The 25,526-nt window shown below is 44.0% G+C and overlaps 3 protein-coding genes across 6 annotated transcripts; 2 read left to right on the top strand and 1 right to left on the bottom strand.

Annotated features, from left to right (window-relative positions):
* LOC138213386 (CD9 antigen-like) lies at window positions 1-12,329 on the top strand. 2 transcript variants are annotated; one of them, XM_069174455.1, is made up of 8 exons: window positions 1-234; window positions 8,020-8,122; window positions 10,039-10,136; window positions 10,427-10,501; window positions 10,599-10,700; window positions 10,800-10,889; window positions 11,132-11,215; window positions 11,663-12,329. In XM_069174455.1, the coding sequence occupies exons 1-8, from the start codon at window positions 166-168 to the stop codon at window positions 11,726-11,728; spliced, it is 687 nt and encodes a 228-aa protein (XP_069030556.1). In that variant the 5' UTR covers window positions 1-165; the 3' UTR covers window positions 11,729-12,329. The 2 variants fall into 2 exon arrangements, with proteins under 2 accessions (XP_069030556.1, XP_069030564.1); XM_069174463.1 differs by lacking the exon at window positions 1-234 and adding an exon at window positions 2,585-2,694.
* Window positions 12,159-17,928, bottom strand: cwf19l1 (CWF19 like cell cycle control factor 1). Its single transcript, XM_069174445.1, has 14 exons — window positions 17,807-17,928; window positions 17,296-17,380; window positions 17,112-17,196; window positions 16,503-16,604; window positions 16,205-16,419; window positions 15,992-16,107; window positions 15,822-15,906; window positions 15,545-15,691; window positions 15,315-15,462; window positions 14,595-14,674; window positions 14,290-14,499; window positions 13,932-14,051; window positions 13,726-13,823; window positions 12,159-13,378 (listed from the first exon to the last, which is right to left on the bottom strand). The coding sequence occupies exons 1-14, from the start codon at window positions 17,827-17,829 to the stop codon at window positions 13,234-13,236; spliced, it is 1,659 nt and encodes a 552-aa protein (XP_069030546.1). The 5' UTR covers window positions 17,830-17,928; the 3' UTR covers window positions 12,159-13,233.
* A 669-nt stretch (window positions 17,929-18,597) lies between these two features.
* On the top strand, window positions 18,598-25,357 carry dmtf1 (cyclin D binding myb-like transcription factor 1). 3 transcript variants are annotated; one of them, XM_069174383.1, is made up of 17 exons: window positions 18,598-18,659; window positions 19,930-20,042; window positions 20,281-20,361; window positions 20,456-20,541; window positions 20,638-20,749; window positions 21,492-21,568; window positions 21,655-21,812; window positions 21,906-21,938; window positions 22,023-22,132; window positions 22,235-22,463; window positions 22,577-22,728; window positions 22,914-23,105; window positions 23,259-23,335; window positions 23,758-23,916; window positions 23,998-24,207; window positions 24,413-24,518; window positions 24,760-25,357. In XM_069174383.1, the coding sequence occupies exons 2-17, from the start codon at window positions 19,931-19,933 to the stop codon at window positions 24,792-24,794; spliced, it is 1,929 nt and encodes a 642-aa protein (XP_069030484.1). In that variant the 5' UTR covers window positions 18,598-18,659; window position 19,930; the 3' UTR covers window positions 24,795-25,357. The 3 variants fall into 3 exon arrangements, with proteins under 3 accessions (XP_069030484.1, XP_069030477.1, XP_069030493.1); XM_069174376.1 differs by lacking the exon at window positions 18,598-18,659 and adding an exon at window positions 18,667-18,879; XM_069174392.1 differs by lacking the exon at window positions 18,598-18,659 and adding an exon at window positions 18,929-18,946.
* The last annotated feature ends 169 nt before the right edge of the window (window positions 25,358-25,526 follow it).

Raw genomic sequence — 25,526 nt, 5'->3', positions numbered from 1 at the left:
CGTTTTCCGCCCTGACGGAACTGACCGAACAGAGCCGAACGGAGCCGAACGGAGTCGAACTGCGGCGACAGGTCCGAGCCGAAGCAGCAGCGACAGACTGACGAACAATTAAGAGATTAAATAGGTGGATATTTCACGGTTTTAATAAACTACTACACAGCAGAGATGACGGCTCTAACCAGCTGGGAGCTCTGTGTCAAGTACGCCCTCTTCATCTTCAATTTCGTTTTCTGGGTAAGTGTCCAAATGTTTTATATTTCAGCTATATGTGTGTGTCTCTGTGTTTTATGAAAGTCATAGTTAAACTCCATTAAAAATCTGCATTTGTTTCCCCCCCCCCGCTTAACAAATAAAAAGAACTCGGCAGCAGGACGACAGGCTACTAGTAAAGGTTTCTATATTCACAATTTAAACTTTTAAGAATAATATATCCGTGAACCATAATTTAATATACGCCGAATTGAAACGCACCCTGATTTTATTTAAATTATACTCTCTAGGAAATATCTATTCATGAATGTACTTTGGCTATTGATGAAAGAAACGTTGTTTTAAAGCTTTCTGCATGAGGTTTGGTGCTGGAAACCTGTCGGTTCTCAACTATCTGCTCATTTTACGTGATAATTGTTCAGCGGAAGGAAACATCAGAGGGTGCTTAACGACAGACCAAATGACTCGGTAAACGTGTCAAAAATATCTTCTAACTTCCGACCGCAGTCGATAGTATCTGCTCTTTTCTGCCGAACAGTTATCAAGAGAGCAATGCACCAAATACCATGCAAAGATCTTCAAATTTAACATCTGTTAAGAATTTAAAGCATGTTTTTTTTTATCTTTAAATTACATTTTACCTGATTTATTTTACATGGAACTGATCCTCAAAGCGTCTGCAGAATAATATAGATTTTATTTTGATTGACAAAACGATTAATTAACTTCAGATCTATTGATCAATAAAGTCAACTTGTCTAAAGAAAACAATATAGCATGGTTACAATAAGTATTATTTGAAAGATCTTAAATCCATATCTGCAGTGCCATATTTATTCTGTTTACCAACATTTACTAATAAGTGAAAGCTTATTTATTGATTGATTTTATTTGTGTTTAAGATTTTATGATTGAACTTGTATTGATCTTGTAAGGAGTTCAGTAAGAGTCCAATAGGGGGCGTTAGTGAGTCCAACGTCGTCATTAAAGGTTGCGTAATCAGTCATTTCTCTTCCTCATTTCTATAAAAATGTCTTGAGTGGTGAGAGAGAGAGAGAGAGAGAGAGAGAGAAAGAGAGAGAGAGAGAGAGAGAGAGAGAGAGGTCAACGGTCAAATCCCACCAGAAAAGAAATGAGAAAAAATAATCCCACATTTAGGAACTATTAACAGTTTTAGACCTTTTAGTTTTGTATGTTTTCAGGTCACTTTTGTGCTCCTTTAAAAGAAAATGAGTAATTTTTGCACTTTTTAAAAAAAAAAAAAATTTTTAGCAGCAGCAATTATTTCATTTTTTTTCCCCTGAAGGCATTTTCAAACAGAAAGAGACAAAAGAAACGGGAACGGAGGAGATAAAAAGAGGCTTTCGGCACACAAAGCTGCTGTTTGTTGGTTCCACTGGAACAGTTCGAGTTACCTGAACAAACAGCAGCAGGTCCCAGGAGGTGTGTGTGTGTGTGTGTGTGTGTGTGTGTGTGTGTGTGTGTGTGTGTGTGTGTGTGTGTGCACCTGTGAAAACCTGAAGCCCGAACACACCGTCGCTTTTTTACCAGAAACAGACCGTCTGGAATTTTATCTTTTGTATAGATATGATGTGATGCTTTTATTTTGATAGGGGGCGCTACAGACAGGAAGAGATTACCAGAAAACAAAAAGTGATGAATATTTCAGGAAATATAGTTCAAAACCCCCAAAATCACTTTCAGACAAACTGAATTATGAAATTATTTGCCATTTGGTTCAACTTGTTGTTTTATTTTATGAATGTTTAACAGCAAAAATGTGAATAATTGTTTTGGGAAAAATTTGAAGGTGTCAAATTCTTGTCTTTTCTTATAAGAAATGAATAAACATTTATGGCTCAGATTATATTTAATTGTTGTTCTGGAATGGGCCACAGATAATAAACTTTTATTCAGCAAATGCAGCTCAAAGTGTTTCACATGAAAAAAAAAACTGATGTAAAGCAACATTAAAAACAATAAAATAAAAGATTCAGTGAAAATTACTTTATTAATAATAAAATTTTAAAAAAAAGGTATGAATTCATCATCTCGTATAAAACATAATTACAATATTTCTAAACTGAGAGACTCCTTGTAAACTTTATAAATATATTTATATCCGATCATCTTCCGTCGGTATTGATTTATAAATCAGTGGTTTTAAGGTCTGATCCTTGGACCTCATTGATTACTTCCACCTGGGATCTCAGCTGTTTGTTTTTTCAGCCCCGCCCCCCTGCCCCGCCCCCTGCTCCTCCTCCGGCTCTTCCCTCCACCCACTCCCCCTCCCCCCTCTGACCTCACAGGTGAGCCACACAAAGGGTGTGGTTCACAGAAAAAGACAGAGCAGAGATCCACCTCAGTACTTTTCTCTGCTGCCCACCGAGTCAAAGGAAACTTTTTGATCCTCTCAGATCCGGAGCCATGGGAGGACTGCAGTGCATCAAATACCTCGTGTTCGTCTTCAACTTTTTCTTCTGGGTATGTAGAAAAAAAAATCAGCTGAGACTCGAGAGGTTTTGAAAACCAGACTTCAGGTGCTTCAAGTTTTCCTCTGATTGCTCGCTCGGCTGTTTTGGGGAAAAACAAATCTGTTCAAATGAACCTGAAACTGTTCACACGACCTGTTTTGGAAATGTTCTTCTTCCTTTTTATTTTCTGGTTTCAGTCCTGGAATTCAAACACATGCTGAGTTGCTGTTGTTTGACTGGAGGCACCTGAAACTGCTTCTTTGAGAGTCGGCTGCGTTTGAACTGTTTGTATCGTAAAATATTGACTGAGCTGCAGTAAATGCAGCAGACGGGTTGTTTATCAGGATCAATAACTTCTGTTTGTCACCAATCAAACTCGTAGACTTCATTAATCATCAATCGAAAAAGCCGGAAAGTCTTCGTAAATGCTGCTTTGTTATTTTTTTTTTGGTTTTCTTTGTAATATTCTTCCAAACAAATGAGTCACAATCGATTTAATTGATTAACAAAAGTTAAATCTTCATTGCTGTGTGTTTTTATTATTTTATCTGATAATATCAAAGATATTTTTTAGAAGGAGCCTCTAAAATTTGAGGCTTTCCAGCTTTTTCCTGGCTGTTGCGTGTTTGGTGTATTTTATTGACTAATTACTAAGATAATTGACAACTTCATCAATAATTAAAGTAACTGTTAATCAGGGACAAATTTAGTTTTTCTTGTTCAAAGTTTTTGTCACAATCGATTTGATTGATTGCGTTAAACTTAATCGTACCTTTATTGAGTGTTTCTTTACTCTTAAAACTCGTTTACACAAACGATCCTGTCACACTTTCAGAATAAAAGCACGTTCGGACGGATTAACTCTGATGATCCTCTGCTTCCTCGTCACTTCCTGCAGGGGAGTTTTCGCATTTGTGAAATCACAGGATCTTCTGCGTTAAAAGGAAACAGGACATACCAGACCTGAGGAAGTGAGTGAACGCTGCAGAGGCTGCCCCAGGAACATCACGTTTCAACGCTGTCTTCAGTATAAGAATAATCCAGTGACACGTGTCTGTACGTCTACGGGTTCACTGCAAACAGGAAGTGCTAATTCGGCTACTTTTTAATGGTGTCAAAATGTAAAGGAGTCGACGCCACCAACGGGGATAACGGCAACGTGTTCATTAACCTTCTTAAAAAGGTCTAAATGTTGGAGTTTCTTTGACTGAAAGCGGGAGAAAGAAAGATCTTTACACGGAAAGAACTTAAGCGATCCCCTTCAAAGTAAAAGTAGCGGAGGTCGCGGTAACACGGGAGCTCGAAGGGTCCCGAGCAGCTGAGTCAGCAGGTCGACTCCCGGCCGGTTCGGACCATTTGCTCCCCGTCGTTCCTCTCCGAATAACCGCGGTGACTATTTCCTCCATTTTGGTTGAGCGTCTGAGACTCGACTCCGTAAAACAACCGGCGACGGAGGATCTCTGGATGTTTATTGGAGAGGAAAGTGTGACACGGTTTCTCTTTTGTTGTAGCAACGGGGGAAAGTTGTGGTTTTGTGGCTTTCAGTGATGATGTAACGAGGTTTTGTTGTTTCCCAGATGGCTTCGTGCCAGTTAACGGCCTGCTGGCCGCTTCTGAAGCTGAACTCGTATCGGCGGCGTTATCAAAGGCAGGAAGAGCTCAGAGTCCAACCGACGAGCTGTATTTTGTATTTACATGTCATTTGAATGATGACTCATCTTAGTTTTATTCTCGCGTGCCTCAAATTTCGTTTTGAATTTTAATAACAAAGTTCAGAAAAAAAATCCAAACTGACGGTGAAACTGAATCGTATCGTTTTACTTCAGTAAAACTAACGATACCACCGTGGAAACAACCTCAATTACAAGTAAAAGTACTTATTATGCAAAAGAATGTTTGTATATTTATCATACGTAAACTACTGGGATGTTTACTGACATGTACACATGAGCAGCATTTCAATGTCGTCATGGTGACGCTAATTTCAACTCGTGATACTGTTTACTTTTAATCTCTGCAAAAATATATCAACTGAATATTGAGTTTGAAAAGTTAACTAAAGCTCTCAAACAAATGAGTAAAAGTATAGATACTCAAAAGTACAAGTACCTCTAGTTTAGTGCAGTATACGTGAGTAAATGTACTTGTTACTTTCCAAAAATGCTCTAAATTATGTTTAAATTACAGGCGGAGCAGACAGTTTACTGAAAAAGAAAACTTACGTTTTAAAAAAAAAAATTATTTCAGGACATGAGGTAAAAAAAATTTAAAAAAAATCCACTTCACCTCCGCTGGAGACGTTAAATCCTTCTGAAGGATTGTGTGTGTGTGAAATGCCCGTGAGTGGGTTTCACACACGGCCTGCTGTGTTTTACTGTTGTTTACTGTGCAGGACACACACACACACACACACACACACACACACACACACACACACACACACAGAGCTGCTCTGAGTTTAATCACTGTTTTGATGATCTCAGACAGCTGTGGGATGACAAAACCAGACGATCAGTTCCTCCTCCCAAATAAAAAAAAACCCACATCAGATTTAGCCGACTAGAAAAAGACCGGTTCCTGTAAATCAGACACTGAATCTGGTCTTTAAAGTTTTGTTTTTTTTCTTCTTCATTACAACAAACTCTGAGAGCTGCAAAAACAGAAATTCAAGTCCTGCTTATGTGTGTGAAGGTTTTGGTGGGTTGTGCACATCCTCAGAAATGTATGTCTGCAAGCTGCAATATAGAGATGACCTGTAGGGCGGCAGTATGGAGATGTGACGCGGTCAGGCAAACAAGTCTGAGACCCTTGCATTTTTTTTTTCTGTCGGATAAATCACTCCAGCGAGAAACTGCACTGTTATAGTGCTCTCTTTAAAACCCACCAGACTCCCTTTACAAAAACGGTCATTTTACCTCACAGAGCACAGTAGTTGCTGCTCTGCTTAGCACCTTGATCGGCTGGTTTGTTTGTGTTATTGTGAGAGTTTGGTGTTAGTTCGGAGTTAAAACGCCACCGAAAGTCACACAGTAACACAAACTATTTGACTGATCGAGGCAGCGGCAGACCAGCGACTCCTCTGCTCTGTGGTGTAAAATTTGTATTTTTGTAAAGGGAGTCTGGTATCTTAAAAAAATACAAAATAAAAAAAGGGGCACTATAAGTGCTTCGGTTAAACCGATCACCTGCACACTGACGTCTCTACAGTTCCTCCTCTACGGGCCTTAAACGTCAGTGGTTCTGGGTTCCTGCGGTTCTTCTTCCCACAGTTCTTAGAACTACAGAAAAAGTTCCCTGAGGTTTGAGCGGGTCTTGAGTGCGGAAGAAACGGTCACTTCCTGTTGCCGTCTTCGATTTGAGGTCCGGGGTGGCAGTAAAAATCAATAAAAGCCGCGTCGTAAAGACGAGCAGCAAAACGTCAGTAATGGAAAAAAAAAAAAAACCCGCTCACGAATTATTCATCTCCGTGTTGTTGCTGTTTCCGTGCAGCTTAATGGGTCCTACAGAGCACCGCTGTGGTTAATGAGAGCTGACGAGAGCCTCGGGGGAGGGGGGGGAGGGAGGGGAGGGGAGGGGTGTTGTTGTTTCATCAAATACAAACACAGCGACTCCCCCGAGTGTTTTTTAGCGAGCATTAACACCGATATCCACTCGGCGTTCAGGACACTCAGCCGTCCGTGTTGTTTACGGTTCCTTCTGGTTTTTTTAGTTTCTAAGCCTCCGGAGGCGTCGTCCTTTTTTCCCCGGCTGGTCGGTTCCGTTATCGAGAGCGTGATATCTCGGGAACGCATCGAGGGACTCTCTTCAGATTTGGCACAAATGTTCACTCGGCCTCAACGACGAATCGATGACATTTCTGCGGTCAATTTCGGGTTAAAATTTCCAATTTCATGGAAAGAACTGATTTGATTTTTGGAGGTCAAAAGGTCACCGTGACCTCACGGGACACGGTTGCGGCCACAACTCGAGAATCCGTACGTCGATTATTCGCACATGGATCCAACGTTTCAATAACGTTCTTGATAAGCTTTTGCTGGCGGACGCAGTTCAAACGTAGAAGTTGCACCATTAGGAGAAGTGAGAAACTTCCTGCTAACTTTTTAAAACGGATGCTTGACTGACAATTTTCACACAAAGCTCATTTCCTGTTCACATGTGGTTCAGGTCATTTTGACGGATGACGAGGAGTCGGACTTCTACTCTGACAAATCGTCGACGTCATGCGCCGACAGATGTCGGGTGCGGCGGTGAGGAAACTTTTCCCCTCGTCTCCTCACCGACGAGTCGAGCGTCGCGTCGCGGGCTGGAAGGCGGTTGACGGAGTCCGATCTATTTCTGGCGCTGACGACGTTTCAGATGAACAACACGGATCCGACGGAGCAGATGTAGTAACACCGTCAGAGTGTTTGATTGACAGGCCTGTGGTGCAGTCAGGTTACAGCTACCGGCTCGTCCAAAGATAGATTTTAAAAAGGAAAAACTGCCTGTTGATAGTTCCTCCCAGATCCCCCCTCCTCCCCCCACCTCCTTCCCCGCCAGTGAGTGTGAGTTGATTCACAGTTAACGGAGCGTATCAGGAATAAATCCCGAGGACATGTCGGGGCGTAGCGCCGAGATGCTTCATGTCACAATCATGTCCTCCCCGGTTGCGCAACAACACCAGACGTCAGGATCAGATCACGCTGAGGGAGTTTTCCTGATGTAAAACTGTGTTTTGTGGTTGCCGAGGAGACAGTGAGTCACCTCTGGATTACTACTGTGGTCGAACACAAAGGTTCTTCACTCCTGGAGCTCCTGAATCACTGCAGGAGGTTTGAGGAGGAGGAGCAGGAGGAGGAGCAGGAGGAGGAGCAGGAGGAGGAGCAGGAGGACGGTCGTCCAGCAGGTTCCTCCTCGTGTGTTTCGTGCAGCGAGTTGAACTTCATTCCCCGTCTGTCAGCTCTCTCACCAATCTTTATACCTTGAAGGCTGCTGCTCTTTAAAACAGGTCTCGCTATAAACCAGGAGGCCCTGGTTAGGAGGCCCTGGTTAGGAGGCCCTGGTTAGGAGGCCCTGGTTAGGAGGCCCTGGTTAGGAGGCCCTGGTTAGGAGGCCCTGGTTAGGAGGCCCTGGTTAGGAGGTCCTGGTTAGGAGGCCCTGGTGTTCAGAGAGAAGGTCGAGTTTCTCTTAAAGGCGCCCAGATATCAAATAATCTTCATTTATGTGCATTTACTTGGACCTTATTGTGAGCGTACTGTTGGACACGTGACCAACGGGCGTGACGGAAAACCGACAAACTTAATGCATCAGTTTCTAATCACTCTTTGATATTTGGTTTTTCTTTGTCCTCCTGCAGCTGGCCGGCAGCGCCGTGCTCGCCGTGGGACTCTGGCTGCGTTTCGACAGCCGGACGGCGGGACTGTTCGACGGTGACAACTCGCCCACCGTCTTCTTCACCGGTGAGACCTTCCACGTCCCACCGCTGTCTTCTCACCGGTTCATCACGCGTTTTCCAAAAAAGGAAATGACTCAAATTTCCTCCGTTTGTTCGACGCTTCCTGCAGCAACATTCAAAACGTACCTAAAGATGTTGTCTTCTAAAGGTCACGTGATGAACAGGAAGTGGTGACGCGCCTCCGGCATCATTAAAGTTTTATGATGATGAGTTTTGGGTTAAGTGTTGCTGCTGTTGTGGTTTGAAGTGTGTGTGTGTGTGTGTGTGTGTGTGTGTGTGTGTGTGTGTGTGTGTGTGTGTGTGTGTGTGTGTGTGTGGTTTGTTTCAATCAAAGACTGAATACAAAAAAAACCAAAATGGACGGAAATAATTCCAACATTCGTTCGATTTTTAGGACAGAGCTACGTTTGGGGGCGTGTCTGTTTGATTGACAGGCCTGTGGGCGGGGCATAGCGTCAGATCCACCCCAAAAAATGGTCATTTCTGGCTCCAAAAAGATGGTGACGGCCAAATCTAGTAGCTGCTAGCTGTGAGGGAACGTGCAAACAAAGGACTTCTTAGTTCGGTCCTGTGATTTGGTCTTTGAGGAGGAAATCGTAGATTTAGATAAAAAGCTGAAACCTTAAAACCCGTTTTCGCTGTTCCTTCATTTTTCTCTTTTTGAATGAATGCAGCTGAACGCGCCAGCGTCGGGCGCACAAACCGCTCGACGTCGTGGAGAGTTCGGTAAAAATCAACCGGATCAAATCTTTATCGTGCGACAAATACGTAAAACTTCGGTCGGCACGTGCTGATTGGTTGGTTGTAACGGAAGCTCTGATTGGCTGTTGAAGTTGCAGACTCTCTTCAGCGTGCCGACTGTGACAGAAATGAATTAACCGATGAGGAGAAACCGCCGGTTCCTCTTTAGCTCCATGAATTTCCCGGCTCCGTTGCTTTCGTGTGTTCGTTGGCTTCGACCCGACGGTCGGTCGGTCGGGCGGTCGGCCGGTCGGTCGGTCGGGTGGTCGGCCGGCGGCGAGGCGGCGCTCCTCCGGCGCTCCTCCGGCGCTCCTCCGGCCCTCCACACATTGCTCTCATTCTTCCCGGGCGGACAGCGACGTCTTTGTTCCCCTCGACTTTTTTGTATTCCCGGAGGAACTGTCACAGAACGACGGACTCGCCTCCCTCCTTCTTCTTCTTTTGTGTTTTTCGCCTCCGTCAAACTGAAAAGTGAAGCGGGCGGCGAGGCGACGCTCGAAATGACAAACATCTTAATGACAGCTTTCTGTGTGTGTGTGTGTGTGTGTGTGTGTGTGTGTGTGTGTGTGTGTGTTGAATGTGCTCGTGATGTCAGCGCTGTAATTACAATCATTATTTTAATCCTTTTTTAATGATGATTCATCCTCACGAAAGACGCATCAAAGGACAATAAAAAATAAAAAAAAAACCACAAAGAGAAAGTGATTAAGATTTGGAGTTAAAAATTCCCTTTCAGCTCTTCATCCTGATTTAAGATTGTTTGCACCGTCGTCTGCTGCTGAACAACACGAGATGCAAAAACATCCGATGTGAATTTCCATCGTGGGAAACGGACGAGAACGAACTCTTCAGGCAAACGAGGAGGAATTTCACGAGCGGCTCGTTCTCGGTGCGTCTTTACAGTCACGGAGGACTTTTAAAGTTTGGAGTTTAAAAAACAAACTTTCATTCAACAGGAAGAAGAACCAGAAGTGGGAATGATATGGCCCGTAATGTTTGAGACTCAGGAACCAGAGAACGGTTACAAACATCAAAATCGGTTCATAAAACGTCGTCTTGATAACCGAAGAGAAAGTTAAACCGACCGAGCAGCTCGACTCTGATCTTTTATTCTCTTAGACTATTTTTTCATTTTTTTAATTCCTCCTTTCAAATTAAAAGCGTCCTCGTTGTTTGCAGGCGTGTACATCCTTTTGGGGGCGGGGGCCCTGATGATGGTCGTGGGCTTCCTGGGATGCTGCGGCGCCATCAAAGAGTCGCCGTGCATGCTGGGATTGGTGAGTCACTCTTTTCTTTTTTCTTTCGATTGAACTGCAGAAACGTAGAAAGACGAAACCGTGAGCGGAAACGAAAACGACTGAATCGGCGTCGATTTAAAAGTGACTGAATAGCTCGTAACGCACCCGCCGGCCCACTAGAGGGCGGCGTGGTCGGGCTCAGACGACGCTGTGTATTTGTCTTGTCGCCATGGTAACTCTGTCCCACGTAAATCAAAGTGACGTGACGTCTTGCCGAAACCGAGGGAATAAATTGACCCTCCATGTTTTTTTTTGTTTTGTTTTGTTAGTTCTTCTTCTTCCTGCTCCTCATCTTCGCTGGTGAAGTGGCTGCTGGGATCTGGGGCCTCTCCAACAAGGACAGGGTACAACACACACACACACACACACACACACACACACACAGAAACTTTGAGAGGTGATCAATGTGATCGATCAGCTTCTTCTTCTTCGTGTCTTCAGGTTGTCGAGGACGTCACCGAGTTTTACAAACAAACCTACGCCAACTACAAGGACACCAAACAGGAAGCGCTGAAGGAGACTCTGCGCGTCATCCACTTCGGAGTGAGAACACACACACACACACACACAAAACCTTTAATTAAATAATCGTCTATTAATTACAATAAATTAATGGATCACGTGCTCTTTCGCGTGACGCAGCTGAACTGCTGCGGTCCGACCGGGACGGTGATCGACGCCGCCAGAGACATCTGCCCCAAGAAGGAGGGGCTGGAGGCCCTCATCACCACGGTAACACGGCCTACAGTCACATGACACAACTCGTGTATTGATAACTTAACAAAAGTGGAAAGTCTGTTCTTCAAAATGTCCTAAATTATAAGTCACATGATGGAGATTTCAAAATAAAAGTCTATAAATTTACATTTGGAAAACAAAACATTAAAGATGTGAGAATCGTGTTTTTTTTGTTTTTTTTCTGGGTTTCTAAAAATACATAAACTATATTGTTCCTCCTGGTTTCATCTCGTCAGAGCTGTCCGGCCGCCATCGACGAGATGTTCAACACCAAGCTGCACATCATCGGTGGAGTCGGCATCGGCATCGGCGTCATCATGGTGAGGCCGCACAAAATAACTAAACCCACACGCTGCCGCACGCTCGCAGGAAATGAAAAGGATTAGTTCAACAAGAAAATAAGGAAAATCAGAGCCGCAAATATGAAGCCAGTCGGTTCGCTGAGCACGAAGACTAGGAAGAGTTAAGGTCGACTAACCAGGACGTGTTTTTGAGGAATTTCTTTTCTTTTGAAAATATCTATAATGGAAAATTATTATCAAATCTTTATAACAATTTGTATATAAACAAATAAATAACAAGAAAAGGACTTTTAAAAACAATTAAGTAATTAAAACATGCAAACTATAAACAGGATAAAAGAAATTAAATAATTTCCACCACTTGTTGAATTTCTGATGAATTTAAAAGGTTTTTGTGGCATGAAGCGAATTTTTCTTTTTATTTGGGTTTAATTTGGTGACTTTTTGCTTCCGTGTTCTCCGCAGATCTTCGGGATGATCTTCAGCATGATGCTCTGCTGCGCCATCAAGAAGTCCAGAGACTACGTCTAAACCCTCCTCCACCTCCTCCTCCACCTCCTCCCTCCATCTTTAACTCACGTGTCCTCACTTGTTTTACAACCATTACAAACCTGCTTTAGAGCTTAAACGACATGTTTTAATAGCGGCCGTCCCTCTCTGGTTGCTGCGTGGATCCGTACGGGACGGTCGACGGACCCATGAGCGTACGGAGATCACATTCAAACACAAGGGAGCGTTTTAGTCCGGTACCGAGCACCCTGCAGCTAAAATCCCCCAGAACAGAGGCTCGTCGTCCGCGGGATACAAAGGAGAAACTCTGCTGCCCTCTGGTGGACACTTTTATTTTTATCCTCCTCCTGATAATAGTGATAATAATAATATCCACCTCAGTTCTGTTTGTAAAATGCACTAAAAGGTTTTTTTGAGCTGTAGTCTAACAGGCTGTTTTTGTTTTCGTATCTTTTCTTTTTTTGCAGTTAACTGACTGTTTCCCGATTTATTTTTGAAGCTGCATGTTTGGAAACTTTTGATTTTTATAAAAGCAGAGCTATGGAGTTTTATGCAAATATTTTGATGAATGCAGTTCAAATTATGTCTTTAAGATGCCAAATAAATGAACTACTAAACGCTAGTTTGTGTAAAACTGCAGCTTTTGTAAAAAAAACCCTATAAAATAAGTGTTTTTCTACGTGGTAATAATGAAACATGATGCCAGAAACCCAAAATAAGAGTTTAATTGTCGTTCATTTACAAAATACAAGAAATACATTTAAAAAATGTTTCACCCAAAGTTTTGGTTTAAACTAAAGAGTCTCCATAGAAATGATAGAAAACTTTTAGTTGTCTTTGTGGATCTCTGCTTTTATTGTGAAGGAGTTTCTCCAGCAGCTGCACAAACTGGACTTTTATTTTGTATTTTCTAATAATGTAAGCAGCCCAACAGTGAGGTTTTGGATTTTGTGAGTTTCATCTTTGCTTTAACTGACAAAAGACTCGTGTAGAAAATGATTTTGGGAATGAGAACAATCAAGCAACTTTAAAGGGAGGCTGTTGTGACATTTGTAAAACTTATCAATATTAAAAAGAAAATGGTGGCATAAAACACCAAAAACCTCATTTTAAAGGAAAAGTTGTTTAGGAAATGTTTGGTGGGTATCTGCTTTCTTACTGAGAGTTTCAGAGGATCAACACCCGTTTCATGTTTGTGCTAAAACTAGCAGCCAGTTAGCTTAGCATAAAGACTGGAAACGGGGGAAACTGCCAGCCGAGGCAACAAAAAGCACCCGAGATATAATTCAGTTAGTGTCCGCTTTGTGCTCAGCTAACCGGCTGTAGCTTGGTATTTAGCACCCAGGCTTGAGATCGGTATTGATCAACTTTATTCATTTTTCAAGAAAATGGTGTCCGGTCCTCACATCGGGATCAGACCTTTAAAAAAAAAAAAAAAGGTGTTTGAGGGTTTAAGGTGGAAAGAAATGAATTATGCCAGCGACGGTCCTCACAAAGATAGCTGGACAAACGTGTGTGTGTGAGAGTTAGTCCTCCCAGGCGAAGTCGAACGGCTGGAAAGCGTCTCTGAGCAGTTTGCAGCTCTCCTCCTCTTCCTCTCGGCTCTGCTTACACTCCTTCCAGTCGGCTCGAGTCGGGATGTTCAACAACGGCTCGCTGGCCAGCACCTCCCTGAACACACACACACACACACACACACACACACACAGACACACACACAGACACACACACACACACACACACACACACACAGACACACACACAGACACACACACACACACACACACACACACACAGACACAGGTTTACATCACTTCAAAGATCTTGGATTTATTTTATTAAACCAAGTCTTAATTTAATTAACTTTAATATTTTCTAACTGCAGTTTAAAAAAAAAGACAAAAAAAAGTATTCCTGGAGTTGTGACGGTGTAAAAGTATTTTTTTTTTAGGGTTGTATTTTTGTTCGTTGATGTTTTAGATTTAAATCCAGGCTGTTTTACGGGGACCGCCGCTCACCTGCCGAACTGCAGAGGAAAATGTTTCTGGATGCGGTAGAAGAGTTTCTCCCCCGAGTCCAACTCCACGTAGAAGTACGGCGTCCCCGGAGGAGCGATCTGAAACGTTAACGTTTACCGTTTAGGAATCACGGCAGCGGCTCGGCCGAGCTTCTTCCAGCGTGTGTTTGCAGGTCCCGGATGCTGCCGTGTTTCCGCCACTCGTACCTGCTTGAGGTCGGTGTGTTCGGGGATCTCCGTCAGCTCCATCCGCTGCTCCTGAGCCTGCACCGTGAACGCGTCCTTGATGTCCTCCGTGGTGCAGCGGTCCAACGGCACCGGGACGACCTGAGCGACGACAGAGACCGAACACCGACCCGCCGGTGGGTCGCCGGAGATGTAGAGGTAAATAAAAACTAACCGCGTTTATATTTGTTTCCGCCAAAAGGATAAGAGTCGAAATTAAGATCTGAAGAGACCGTTTTAAAACCAGTTATTATGAATTACAAAATGTAAAAACACGTTTTATTATTCTAAATATATATATATTATATATAGATATGAAAATATCAAACCGTGTTCGTACCTGCAGCTGCAGATGTTGGCTGCGGTAGTTCCTCTCGAACAGGACGCAGCGCTGCCCTTCGCTCTTGTAGAAGCTCCTCAGGGCCGACTTGTACTTCTCCATCTCCTCCACCACCTCCGAGCTCAGCTCCACCACCGACTGGTAGTGGCCGATGGGGAGGATGAGCACGTGTTGGGGCGTCAGGAAGCCTTTCGCCAGAGCCACGTAACACTGCGGAGAAAAAACGGTTTCTGGTTGTTTTTTTTATAACTCGCAGGCGAGTCGGTTAAGTTTGCGTGTTTTGTTATTTGATCGTGAAAGCTCACGTGTGATCCGATGCTGATGACCAGGTGTTTCTCCACCTGAGGACTGGCCAGACAGAACCAGCAGGGACCCGGCGGCTGAGCTGCAACACGACAAACACACAAACATTACAACTCAAAGACACCAAATCATCACGTTGAGCAGTTAGAAACAAACATTGAGTCTTATTTTGTCTGTTTTTGCTTTAAAATGCGACGATTCTGAAGCAACTTCTGATTTATGAGCAGATTTTTTTGGGACGTTTGTTCTGGAGGATAAAGACATTTTTAGGAACTCTTCTTCACACTGATGATAGTAATTTGTATTTAATGAATTATGACTCTAATTCACCTCTTTGCCTCTACGTTTCTTTGATTTTTTTTTCGAATCTGTGATCAGGATGCAAGAGAAGACATGTTTTTGTTGATAAAAGTGCCGAAATAATTCTTCCACTGAACGACTGAGTCTCTTCACGGAACGTCGGCTCTCACACCTGCATTTTATTTTGCTGTTTTTAGTATCGTTGTAATGTCGTCTTTCACTCTTCTTGGCCAGCAGGGGGCAGCGTTTTCCACTTCCACTTATTTTTGGTATAAGACTTTATTAGACTCTTCCCATACTTAATATTTATTGCTGTTTCTATTCATGGTCATCAGTGTTTTGCCTCGGACCTAAAATAAAATGTCCTCTCTGGCGCCCCCCCGTGGAAGCTTCCGGCAGAGTTTGATGAGTTTGGGACTCACGGTGCCGCCGTGGCTGTTTGAGCTGCCACTGGTGGTGCCGGTCTCCGTCGTGGTCGTCTCTGCCGTCCGAGGGCCTCTTCCTGTCGCGGCCCCGGGGCCCGCCCCCCTGCTGCTTGCTCAGGTCGAAGAAGAACTGATGAGCCGGCTCCTGAACAAACGAGAGAGAGTCACGTTAACCGGCTGCTGCTTTCCCGTTTCGTCCTCCGGGGACTCGAACACGCGCCGCGTACCTCGTCCTCGCCGAAGGCTGGCCGCGGCGGGTGCGTCTTGTCTTTGACGGAGCGTCTGTACGGGTTTTCCGTGACGTCCTGCGGCTGCTTCACCAGCTCCGACGGGTCCGTGGTCTTCATCGGGACGATGTTGAAGGCGTACAGGTACTGCAGACACACGCCCAACGGGAAACTCATCAGTATGTCTTCTAATAAAAACCTGATCGGTTCATCGTCTCAATCAAACTCCCGACTGGTTCTTCGTCCCTCGCGGGAAACGATGACGACGACAACAAACCTTCTTCTTGGCGGGGTTGTTGACGGTTGCCAGGGCGATGAATCGGCTGACGTGCTGAGCGTTTTCCTGGAGGATGACGTGATTCCTGGAGACGTAACACGGGTTAAATATTTTGAACCTGACGGTGTAACTGGACCTTTAAGGTCAGCAGGGCGCCCTCTCCAGTCTACCTGTATGGGAGCCTTTCGTAGTGAGCGCCCTCTAATGCGGCGAAGTGGTAACGCGGCTTCAGTTTGTCGGCGAGGTTGGCGACGCAGCCGCTTCCGCAAAACTTCGTGTTCACTTCCTGCAACGCAAGAGAAAAAAAAAAGAGGTCGCATGATCTGAGGACGTTTCCAACTTCCTGTTTTACTTCAGAACGTTTATAGTTTTAGTTTGGTTACCGGGTTGTTTCCGAAGTGCCAGACTCCTCGGGGCCATTGCGACGTCAGCAGGATGTCGACGCCTCTGAACTTGGAGTTGCCGGTCAGCGGCGTCACGAGCGCCGACAGGTCCTTGGAGGTGAAGCAGTGAGCCGGCGCCGGTTCCTGCGGGGCCTCCCGCCCGCTGACGTAAGCGATCTGCAGCCCCGACACGCCCGTGAACACGCCGCGCCGACCTGGAAACGCACACACGGGTCAATAAACTTTAACGTACAAACTTAAAGCTGCCGAATCATCGTTCCGGTCTGCCGTCTCTTACCCAGATATGTGATGTTTTCCGCCAGCTCACCGCCGTCGGCGTTCGGGAATTTCTTCGCCGTCTCCTGACTCGCCGCTCCGAGGACGTAGGTGTGGATGGGAGCTGAGGAGGTGACGGAAAACAAGCAGAAAAATAAACATGCTTACTTTCAGCCGGTCGCACCACCTGTCGGTGACCACGGGGGGCGCTGTTGCTATTCTAATTACAAAATTATTATAAATATGCAGCATCTTAATTGCTGTCAGGTACTTTATTTTGCACATTTTGAAGACACATTGATGCAACAGCGCCCTCTGCGGTAAAAACAATACGCTGCGACATCAGTCAATTATTCAACATAGTAGCGACATTATAGACAAATAAATTTAAATGAATCTGTCTAACGCGTGCAACAGCGCCCCCTGTGGTCACAATAGAGTAACATGATGGATTCTTTAGTACGGTGACAAAATAAACAACAGAGAGGTAAATTAAAAGGTGAGTTAACTCAGGTGATTAAAAATGCACGATATCTTCCCTGCTTCAGGTTTATAAGCGTTTCGCTTGTTCCTGGAAGGTTTTTGTGTGTTTTTGTGTGTGTGTGTTTTTTTTCCTCCAGATGTTTTGCACCTTTCTTGGCTCCACTTTTGTACAGCTGCCACTCCGCTTCGGCCTCCGGCGTCGTCCCAAAGAACTCTCCGACGCACAGAAGCAGCTGCAGGAAAAACAAAACGGGATGATCCGCATTTTAGTGACTGTGTGGAGGAAAACACCGAAAACATGACCGGAGTTGTTGAGTTTATTTTTGACTCACGTCAAACTGTCCGGTCTTCTTCTGGATGGCCTGAACTCGACCGAACAGAACATTCAGCCTGCCCTCGACATCCCCGCAGGCCAAGCTGCAAACACACACATTGTTTAATACTCTTTTCATCTTTTAAATATAATCTCACCTCTAATAATGCATGTGCGACCTTAAATGAGATCTTTTTTTAACGAGGTTCTGCATGGGTAACCTGAATGGGCAAACAACGTTTGTATTTTTTTATTATTGTAATAAAACTAAAGCATTTTGGTGGAGTGTATGTGTCGCCGAGTTTTTCATTACCAACCACTGATATCGAATATACATCTATATCACGCCTTATTGTGTTTATAAATGCGCAAATGACAAAAGCGAAACCTTAAATTGTCAGATTTTTGAATGAGGTTTGGTTGGTGAAGTGGCGCTTAGTAGCAGTTAAAAGTCGAAGAATGCAAAATTGGAAACAACAAATGACGTGTTGTAAAAGCGGAAGGTTAAATACGAGTAAAGTGAGACTCACACTCTCACCGGCTGGTCCCCCATGGCTTCACGTATCTCCGCGACGTTTCTTTTGCTCTCAGTGTTGAAAATGTATGATTTGGATTTTTTTTTTTTTTGTAGCTTCGATGTAACGTCCGTCACCAAAAAACGGTCCGGAAAGCAACTGCTTCCGGTCAACGAGCACGTTCAGTTTACGTTCAAAACGCAGCCGCGTGATTTTAAATTAAAAACAAACATTTATTCAGTGTGTGGGTGTTTTTTTTTGTATCTTCAAATTATTATTTAAATCAAAAACAAAAATAAACAAGTTGGGTGTTCACCCGGAAACATTTTTACGTCGGACACGGATGGTTGCCAGATTTATTAAAAATTTTTTACCCGTAAATGAAAATGTTTTGGATTCGATAATTATTTATTTTTTACAACAAACAGCCCTCTTAGTACTTTTTCTTCAGAGCTTTCAACTACATCTTAATATTTTTTTGCTTGACCAACAGCCCCCTTCTCCAAAAAAAACAACCCAAATATAATCAATTTACAATTATATAAAAACAAATGCTACAATTCTTAATTGATCAATTCAGAAACGACAAAATAATTATTTTAAATATTTATTGGGTTCCATCTTCTTCAATGTTTTATATAATAAATTAATTCGAGACTTTGAGAACAGTTTTACGGATAAAAGCTCAAATCTGGCAACCCCCCCGCCAACCCCGCGGACCGGCCGCAGCCTCCATCCTGGTACTTTACGTCCATCCTGGTACTTTACGTCCATCCCGGTACTTTACGTCCATCCTGGTACTTTACGTCCATCCTGGTACTTTACCTCCATCCTGGTAACTCGCAAGTCCCCGGACCAAAAACAGGAAGTAAGTAGCCAAATCAAAAGTAAAATTCAGTTTCTGTTCGGTAGTCGAAGCGCGGAGGGAGCTCGGAGCGGGAAACATAGAAATAACGCCACGGAAAACCCCCGAGGACGAAGCGAGGACACCGTGAAAGACGCCGCAAGCTTCAGCCTCGCTGACTAAACATGGCGCCGGAGATTTTTACGTCTTTCATTTCAGCTGGGTAGCTTGCAGCATGCTAATGGTTAGCATCGAGTCTCATTGTAAAGGCAGCTTCCCTCCAAACTACGTGACTGCTTCTGCACGTCGAGGTTTTTTTTTGTTTTGTTACATCGGTCTTAACTTGTGCATAAATCAAGCGTCCGTCTTTGCGCAGAATCTGCAGCGTTTTGTTTGTTTGTTTGTTTGTTTGTTTGTGTTTAAAATTGAACGACGCACGACACCGTCCGCCAAACTCCATTAAAAAAAGAAGGAAGAAGGACTTCTTGCGTGTTGCCGAACAATGAACTCACTTCTGATTTGAACTTTGAAGTGAAACCTTTCAAAAGTGACCCAGCCTACAATTCGGCTCGACTGTCCAACAATCACTGCATATTATTACCAAAAATAATGACCAAACTACCACCTAATTATTCACAACTTTTGTTTCCACCTGGACAAAGTGGAGGGCGACAAGCAAGCTGTTTAAGATCATTAAATATATATATTTACTGTATTCACATATTAATGGAGATAAATTATCACCCGAGTTTACCAGTTCAATCTATTGATCAGTAAAATGTCACATATTGATTGTGGGAGTTAAAGTATCAGCTCAAACGCAGTTTTTCTTTAAATGTGCCTATTTTACAAGGCAGTTTGGTGTTGATCTAAAAAATATAAAATTGTGTAGCATTTCACCAGTGCAATGTCTCCATACCAAACAGCAATGATATAACTTATAGTACTTATATAGAGTAAGTATAGTACTTATTATTTTTTAAAAACAATTAGTAAAGATATTTTTTAAATAAATTCAACCATGCAGTAATCTTAAAATTGAATAAATATATTTTAAGTATCCTGCTCATTTCTATTATAAGTGCTGGTAAACAAATTTTCAACAATTTAAATTCCATCTAGTGATTAATCAATGATAAAAAAATAACGACAAGTTGCATTTAACATTTCGAAGCAGATGTTTCAGATGCTTCATTTGCCAGTTGTGCTTTTTTTTTTTCTTTTTTTTTTTTTTAAACAATTTGTGTCACCTGTTGTTGTCTCTCACACACACACCTGTTCTGTCTGTCTTCAGGATGAGTTCAGCAGCAGAAGAAGACGGAGACGCCGCCGCGTTAGAAACCGTGAAGTCCGTCACGCTGACTCAGGACAGCGATGGAAGCATCATCCTGCACTGCCCCGCCAACGGTGGGTCTTTTATTTCCTTTTTAAATGTTATTAACAAAGTAAAGTCCTTCAAGTCATCCAGTAAATATTCATAAGAAATCAGACGACTGATTAAACAGGTTTTAAAGATGTTACATTTTTCCTCGGTTAAATCCCATATTGAATATTGTTAAATATGAAATGTTTATTTCTTATGAATAATTGTGTGTGTGTGTGTGTGTGTGTGTGTGTGTGTGTGTGTGTGTGTGTGTGTTTTCAGATGAGGACTCGGAGCCGCTCCAGAAGAAGCTGCGACTCTCCACAGAAGAATCGGAAGAGTTTTCCGTCGTCACGTTACCCAGTGAGACGTCTTTTGTGTTTTTTAAATCGCCGACTTCGTCACCTCAGTTTGTTGTAACGTAAGAGGTTTTTTTGTGGTTTTTTTTCGTCCTCAGTGTCGGAGAACGACGAGAGCTTCGAGGTGACAATGACGGCGACGGCGGACGGCGATCTCTCTGAGGAGGGCGTGGCTCAGATTCAGGTCAGAGTGAAGCTCCGCCCTCCTAAAGTTTTTTATTTTTTTATTTTTATTTTTTTTTTGCGGAATCTTAAAACGATGTCGTTGTGTTGTTTTAAGATTTTGCACGAGGACGAAGACTCTCTGTCCCCCAACCAGAAGACGGACGTGACCCCCGTCAGTCAGGCCTGGTTCACCACCAAAGAGGACAAAGACACGCTGGCTAACAAAGGTACCGAACCGCCGCCGGAGACAAGTTCACTTAATGCTCATTTAAAGGGAAGTAAAACAAAATCAGATCAATATTTACCTTTAACACTGAAGTATTCTCCTCCGTACTGTGAGGTATCTAACTGGTTTCAGACTGGTTCCAAACTAGTTTCAGACTTGGTCTTGGACTGGTTTTGAACCTTTTCAAGATTTGTTTTAGACTTAAATTTGGACTTGATTTTTTTTAGACTATTTTCAGACTGGCTTTAAACTGGTTTCAGACTGGTTTTAAACTGGTTTCAGACTGTTTTTTTAACTGGTTTCAGACTGGTTTCAGACCGGTTTTAAACTGGTTTCAGACTGTTTTTTTAACTGGTTTCAGACTGTTTTAAACTGGTTTCAGACTGGTTTTTAACTGGTTTCAGACTTTTTTTTAACTGGTTTCAGACTGTTTTAAACTGGTTTCAGACTTTTTTTTAACTGATTTCAGACTGTTTTTTTTAAAACTGGTTTCAGACTGTTTTTTTTTTAACTGGTTTCAGACTGTTTTTTTTTAAACTGGTTTCAGACTGTTTTTTTTTTAACTGGTTTCAGACTGTTTTTTTTTAAACTGGTTTCAGACTGTTTTTTTTAAAACTGGTTTCAGACTGGTTTTAGAAGTTTTCAAGGTGTTTCATTTAAAGCGCTCTACAGAGTAGATTTACTTCCTCTGAGATCTTTCAGCGCCTGTGAAGCTGTTTTATTGATGTTTAGTTCTTCTTCAGGTCACAAGTGGAAACAGGGCATGTGGTCCAAAGAGGAGATCGACCTCCTGATGAGCAACATCGACCGATACGTGAAGGTACGTCACTTCCTGTCGCCAGCGTCTCTCTTGTTTAGTTTTTTCCTGCGTCTGGAGACGTTTTTAACCGTGCGACTCGTCGTCAGGGCCGCGGCATCGACAACCCGGCCGAGATCATCTTCGAGATGTCCAAAGAAGAGCGGAAGGACTTCTACCGCTCGGTGGCGTTGGGCCTGAACCGCCCGCTGTTCGCCGTCTACAGGCGAGTCCTCCGAATGTACGACAACCGCAACCATGTCGGCAAGTGAGTAAAAAACAAAGAAGAAAAAGGCGGGAAAACACTTTATCGTTTATTATTATTAGTTTCAGAAGTAATTTTTTTTTTTTCTTTCTTCAGGTACACACCGGATGAGATAGAAAAGCTAAAAGCGTGAGTAGTGTTAAAAAAAAAAAATCACGTTATAGCTCGTTTGAATAAGAAAAAAAATGCTGACTCGTGATATTTGCGTTCAAGGTTGCGGGAGAAACACGGGAACGACTGGGCGACCATCGGAGCCGCTCTGGGGCGCAGCGCCTCGTCCGTCAAGGACCGCTGCCGGCTGATGAAGGACACGTGTAACACGGGTACAGAGACGGAAGAACACGTATGATCGTTTAATCACGTCGATGAATTCTCTGTAAACTCCCGTCGGCGCTGATTTTTTTGTATTTTTGTTCATAAACCAGGTAAGTGGACCGAGGAGGAGGAGCGACGGCTCGCCGAGGTCGTGTATGAGATGGCGGGCGTGTCGCCGGGCTCGGCGGTGACGGGCGGCGTCTCCTGGGCGACGGTCGCCGACCAGGTCCGCACGCGCTCAGAGAAGCAGTGTCGGTCCAAGTGGCTGAACTACCTGAACTGGAAACACAGCGGAGGGACGGAGTGGACGAAGGAGGACGACCTGAACCTCATACGCAGGTGGAGTGTGTGTGTGTGTGTGTGTGTGTGTGTGTGTGTGTGTGTGTGTGTGTGTATGTGTGTGTGTGTGTATGTGTGTGTGTGTGTTATAAACATGTTACGTGGTGTTGCAGGATTTGGGAGCTGGACGTGGAGGATGAGAACGAGATCAAATGGGAGGACTTGGCCGGCGGGTGGAGCAGCGTCAGGTCGCCTCAGTGGCTTCGATCCAAGTGGTGGAGCATCAAGAGACAAGTAGCCAATCACAAGGAGATCCCTTTCAGCGGTACACACACACACACACACACACACACACACACACACACACACACACACACACACACACACACACTTCCTTCTTATGCTTCTTCTGCTAATTTTGCTTCTTCTGTTTCTTCTTCTTGTGTGTGTGTGTGTGTGTGTGTGTGTGTGTGTGTGTGTGTGTGTGTGTGTGTGTGTGTGTGTCCTCAGTCCTCCTGAAGGGCCTCCAGGAGCTGATGGCGTCGTCGCAGTCGGCGTCCGGTCCGGGGAGCCCCTCCCCCTCCTCCTCCTCGCTGCAGATCCGACTCACCCGGTTGGACGAGAGCGGCGGAAGCCCCGCCCCTAGCTCCGTGGCCGCACTGCAGATCCCCGTCCAGATCCCGCTGCAGATCACTCACCTGGGTGAGACTCGCAAAAATGACCAAAAAGAGACCAAAAAAAAAAAAAAAAAGTGTCATAAATATCTACAAAGAGTCTCGGAGAGTTTTAAAAGCATCCCGAGGAGAGAGAATGATGTTTGATCTGGTTTTAACGAGTCCCGTCGGCGTGTTTCAGATCCTTCAGCTGCGGCCAGCGACAGTGAAACCATCACTCTGAACACCGGAGCGCTGCAGACCTTCGAGATCCTGCCGGTCAGCGCAACACACACACACACACACACACACACACACACACAAATATATCATCAGTCAGGCTGATAAAACATAAACAAACTTTATTATTTACTGCATCATATAAAAGCTCTGAAAACAGGAATAATGTTGTAAATCATGTCGTATGATGTGTTTACAGTGAGATAACTTCTTTATGACCTCGGAGATGAGAAATTACTTTAAACGGACATAAAATGACCAATAATAAGACAAAATAAAGATGGAGGCACAAAACAACAACAAAAAGACACAAAACGACCACAAAGAGACTCATAACGTCCACGTCCATTCTTTTGGTTTCAGTGTCTTCACGTTGATGTAAACAGGAAGTTGTTTCCTGTAACGGAGGAAACAGATGTTTCTTCGTCCCGTCTGTAAAAATCGTTTTTCTTTTTCTTCAGTCCTTCCACCTGCAGCCCACCGGCACCCCGGGCACCTACTACCTCCAGACGACAGCCAATCAGAGCCTGCCGCTCAGCCTGGCCAATAACAGCACGGTCACCCTGACGACCGGCTCGTCGCCGTCGTCGCACGAACACATCATCCTCCACAGCCTGTCGGTCGGTTCTCCGCTTCTCACCTCTCGTTTGTTGTTGTTTGTTGTTGTGTTGTTTATCGTCACTTGTGTTTTCCCGCCTCAGACCGACGGCCTCTGCTCCAGCGACAGCGTCATCATCCAGACCGTCACCTCCGACCCCGCCTCCTCCGACCCCCTCGGCCAATCGCAGCTGGTCGTGGAGGCGGAGTCTCGGAGCCAGGAGGACCGGCTCAACGCCGCCGGTCTGCTGGGGGGCTCGGACGGCGGCGTCACGGAAACCCAGGAGCCAATGACGGACGGCTTTGCCGACAAGGTGTAAACACGGAACCTTCTGTTTTTTTCTTCTGCTTTTAATTTGAAAATCTCACAGCTTTCTTAAAAAAAAAAAAAAATCAAAACTAATGACATTTTGTTTTTACTAGATTTAGTTTCTGTTATTTGTGGATATAAACAGGGTGGACAAAATAATAGAAACACCAATCAGAGTTTAACATGAAGTTGCGTAACTTTTTTTTCAGGCGCTGAGTTCCCCCTCTGCTGAGGGTCCAGCGGTGCATTCTGGGATACCGTCTGGCAGCACCGTGCTGATTGTGTCTCCTCCCAACATCAGCAGCACGCTGACAGGTAACATTAGAACTGATACTTTTTGGCATCAATACTGAAATAAAATCTTTTTATTCAATATTTTGAGTAATCAAAACCCTGTTTTCTCATTTTCCTAATGATGTTTACGGTTAAAATGTTCCCAAAGGGCTGCGAACTGAATTAGAAAAGAACTTTACTCTGTAAACAACTGTTTATTTATTTCTGTTAAGCAGCTAAAGAACCACAAACCTGAACTCCTTTTCTTTCTCTGCGTCTTCAGATCCCATCCTGGAGAACCAGGACAGCTCCGACTGATCCGGACGGAGGGAACCACAGGAGGGCGCTGCTGCTTCCTGTTTCCTGTCTCCACCAACCCGACTGTGGAACTGTGAGTTACTGACTTCCTCACCTATTTTTGGAAACCGGGAAGAGAGCACTTTTTTTTTTCTCAAACCGACTCTGGTGGTTTTTAATGAAGCGTTGGAAGCTTCGCTCTGAGCCGCTGGATGAAACGTGAACGCAGCGTCTCGCGGTGCCAAAGAGACTTTTTAACGGCTGGAACCGATTTCGGACTCTTTTCTTCAGAACAAAATGTGAACTGACGAACGTTCAAACAGGACTGTATTTAAAGACGTCTCCTACTGTTTGAAGCCAAAATACTCCTGGACTGGGCCGTCTGGAGAAGGGGCGGAGTCACGGACTCGAAGTCCCGCCTCCTGCAGGTTTTTCTTCAGGAAGCCCAGCAGCTGCCATCTCGGACTGTTTAGGTTCAGTCCGTGAAATATAAATAATGATGGAAACACAAAGATGGAAACTCCTGAGAGTCCTTTTGTTATAGGTTCAAAATCATGATGAAAATAAATAAACTATTTAAATTAGTTTTCTTCCTTTTATTTAATTGACGACGAGGTTGTTTTCATGTTGTTTTGGACAAACTTTCATCATCAAAAGCTCCGTTTAGATTTCGATGTGATCTTTGCCGTTCGTCCACTTTCAGACACGTTAAAAAACACGAACTGCAAAACGATGAAAAAAAAAAAAAAAAAA

The sequence above is a fragment of the Embiotoca jacksoni genome, unplaced genomic scaffold (assembly GCF_022577435.1).
Source record: "Embiotoca jacksoni isolate LCO1_2020_lvr unplaced genomic scaffold, fEmbJac1.0.p SCAF_102, whole genome shotgun sequence".
In the NCBI taxonomy this organism is placed as follows: Eukaryota; Metazoa; Chordata; class Actinopteri; family Embiotocidae; genus Embiotoca; species Embiotoca jacksoni.
Note: the sequence above shows the minus strand (reverse complement) of the source record. Positions and strands in the feature narration are given on the sequence as shown.

What these genes read in the sequence shown, in the direction of transcription:
- LOC138213386 (XM_069174455.1), top strand. Translation starts at nt 166, where the DNA reads ATGACGGCTCTAACCAGCTGGGAGCTCTGTGTCAAGTACGCCCTCTTC. An exon ending in TGGAGGCCCTCATCACCACG is followed by an intron (nt 10,890 to 11,131) that starts GTAACACGGCCT and finishes TCATCTCGTCAG; the next exon opens with AGCTGTCCGGCCGCCATCGA. An exon ending in TCGGCATCGGCGTCATCATG is followed by an intron (nt 11,216 to 11,662) that starts GTGAGGCCGCAC and finishes TGTTCTCCGCAG; the next exon opens with ATCTTCGGGATGATCTTCAG.
- cwf19l1 (XM_069174445.1), bottom strand. Translation starts at nt 17,829, where the DNA reads ATGGGGGACCAGCCGGTGAGAGT. An exon ending in GGGGACCAGCCGGTGAGAGT is followed by an intron (nt 17,381 to 17,806) that starts GTGAGTCTCACT and finishes GTGTGTTTGCAG; the next exon opens with CTTGGCCTGCGGGGATGTCG. An exon ending in AACACACCGACCTCAAGCAG is followed by an intron (nt 13,824 to 13,931) that starts GTACGAGTGGCG and finishes TTAACGTTTCAG; the next exon opens with ATCGCTCCTCCGGGGACGCC.
- dmtf1 (XM_069174383.1), top strand. Translation starts at nt 19,931, where the DNA reads ATGAGTTCAGCAGCAGAAGAAGACGGAGACGCCGCCGCGTTAGAAACC. An exon ending in AGGGCGTGGCTCAGATTCAG is followed by an intron (nt 20,542 to 20,637) that starts GTCAGAGTGAAG and finishes TGTTGTTTTAAG; the next exon opens with ATTTTGCACGAGGACGAAGA. An exon ending in CAAGGAGATCCCTTTCAGCG is followed by an intron (nt 22,729 to 22,913) that starts GTACACACACAC and finishes GTGTGTCCTCAG; the next exon opens with TCCTCCTGAAGGGCCTCCAG.